Genomic DNA, 1633 nt, shown 5'->3' with positions numbered 1-1633 from the left:
AGCTTTTTCAATATCTAATTTGCATAAGATTCCAAGTTTCTTTTGAGCCAGCCTTGAATCGACTGCTTCATTAGCAATCAACACTGCATCCATAATCTATCTTCCTTGGATGAAAGCCATGTGCTGAGAATCTACTAGCTTAGCCATCATCCTTTTTAACCTCTCAGTTAGCACTTTAGACAAAAGCTTATAAAAACTTCCTATCAAGCTAATTGGTCTAAAGTCCTTTAGCTCCTTGGCCCCTTTTTTCTTTGGAATTAGAGCAATATATGTGGCGTTAAAGCTCTTTTCAAAAATCTCACTTTCATAAAAATAATGAAAAGCATCCATAACATCTTGCTTTATGACATCCCAACACTTTAAGAAAAAACCCATGGTGTACCCATCAGGTCCCAGAGCTTTGTCCACAGCACACATCTTCAAACAATTGAACACTTCTTGTTCCTCAAATCTTGCTTGTAGTTGTGCTTTCTCATCTTCTGATATTGTGGGGCAGTTTCTCATGTTTCCAGTTGGTCTCCAATTCTCTGTTTCAGTATACAATTTCTTACAAAACTATGCGATTTCCTCTTTTATTCTGCCTGGTTCATTCACTATCTCCCCTTGCACTTATAGGTAATCAATGTAATTGCTTCTTTTGTAGGCATTGGCGGAGTTATGGAAGAAGTTAGTATTGTTGTCACGTTCTTTCAGCCACAACATTCTAGATCTTTGTCTCCATGCAATCTCCTCATTTTTTAGCAATTCCTCAAATTCAACAAATGTTGCAGCCTTTGCAGATGCTTTTCTGTCAAAGCTCTTCTCTCAATTATAGTATCCATGGCTGTCATTCTGCTTAGCAAGGTAAATCTTTGCAAAGATAGGTTTCCTTTTTCTTCCCTACTCCATTCCTTTAGCTTGCCTTTCAGAGCTTTTAATTTGTAAGCAAGTAAATAATCTAGCTTTCCCTGGTAAGTGAAAGAGAGTCACCATGCTTTGACTCTATCTACAAACCCTTCGGTGTTAAGCAACCAATTTTCGAATTTGAAGTATGATTTGTTTTTATCCCAAGGACCACATTGTAGGCTAATAGGTACATGATCTGATGTCAGTCTCTGTACAGTCTTCTTTTTTACCCTATTAAATTGTTCACTCCACTCTACTGAGAATAGAACTCGGTCTATCCTTGATGTTGTATTATTAGTGTCTCCTCTAAACCATGTATAACTTCCTCCTTCTAGGGGCAGATCTGTGAGTTCCAGGTCTTCAATGGTTTCTGATAGCTCTATCATCGCAGAGGTCCTTCTTTGACAGTCCCTTTTTTCTGTTGGAAACCTACACACATTGAGATTCCCACATACTGCCCAGGGACCTTCAAGTATCCCTTTCACCGCCCCTAGCTCATCCCATACTTCTTTTCTTTCAACCTTACAGTTTGGAGCATAGACCCCTGTGATGTGGCAATTAAAGTTTTGGGACAAAGCTTCAAATCTGCAAGTTAAGGTATGTACCCCTGTTTCAATTACCTCTCCCTTCCACATTCTACTAATAACACCCCTGGTACCACTAGCTTCTAAACACGCGAAATTAACCCATCTCCCTCCCCATAATTGTTTCACTATCTCTTGCAAGTTCCCCTGTAACTTTGTTTCTT

The 1633-nt window shown here is 39.1% G+C and overlaps 1 protein-coding gene across 1 annotated transcript; it reads right to left on the bottom strand.

Annotated features, from left to right (window-relative positions):
- Nucleotides 1-737: 737 nt before the first annotated feature.
- On the bottom strand, nt 738-1520 carry LOC124892764. Its single transcript, XM_047403973.1, has 2 exons — nt 1077-1520; nt 738-947 (listed from the first exon to the last, which is right to left on the bottom strand). The coding sequence occupies exons 1-2, from the start codon at nt 1518-1520 to the stop codon at nt 738-740; spliced, it is 654 nt and encodes a 217-aa protein (XP_047259929.1).
- Between the last annotated feature and the right edge of the window lie 113 nt (nt 1521-1633).

The sequence above is a fragment of the Capsicum annuum genome, unplaced genomic scaffold, assembly GCF_002878395.1.
Source record: "Capsicum annuum cultivar UCD-10X-F1 unplaced genomic scaffold, UCD10Xv1.1 ctg50419, whole genome shotgun sequence".
NCBI classification, from domain to species: domain Eukaryota; kingdom Viridiplantae; phylum Streptophyta; class Magnoliopsida; order Solanales; family Solanaceae; genus Capsicum; species Capsicum annuum.
The sequence above is the reverse complement of the archived record's forward strand: the minus strand, read 5'-3'. Positions and strand labels throughout refer to the sequence as shown.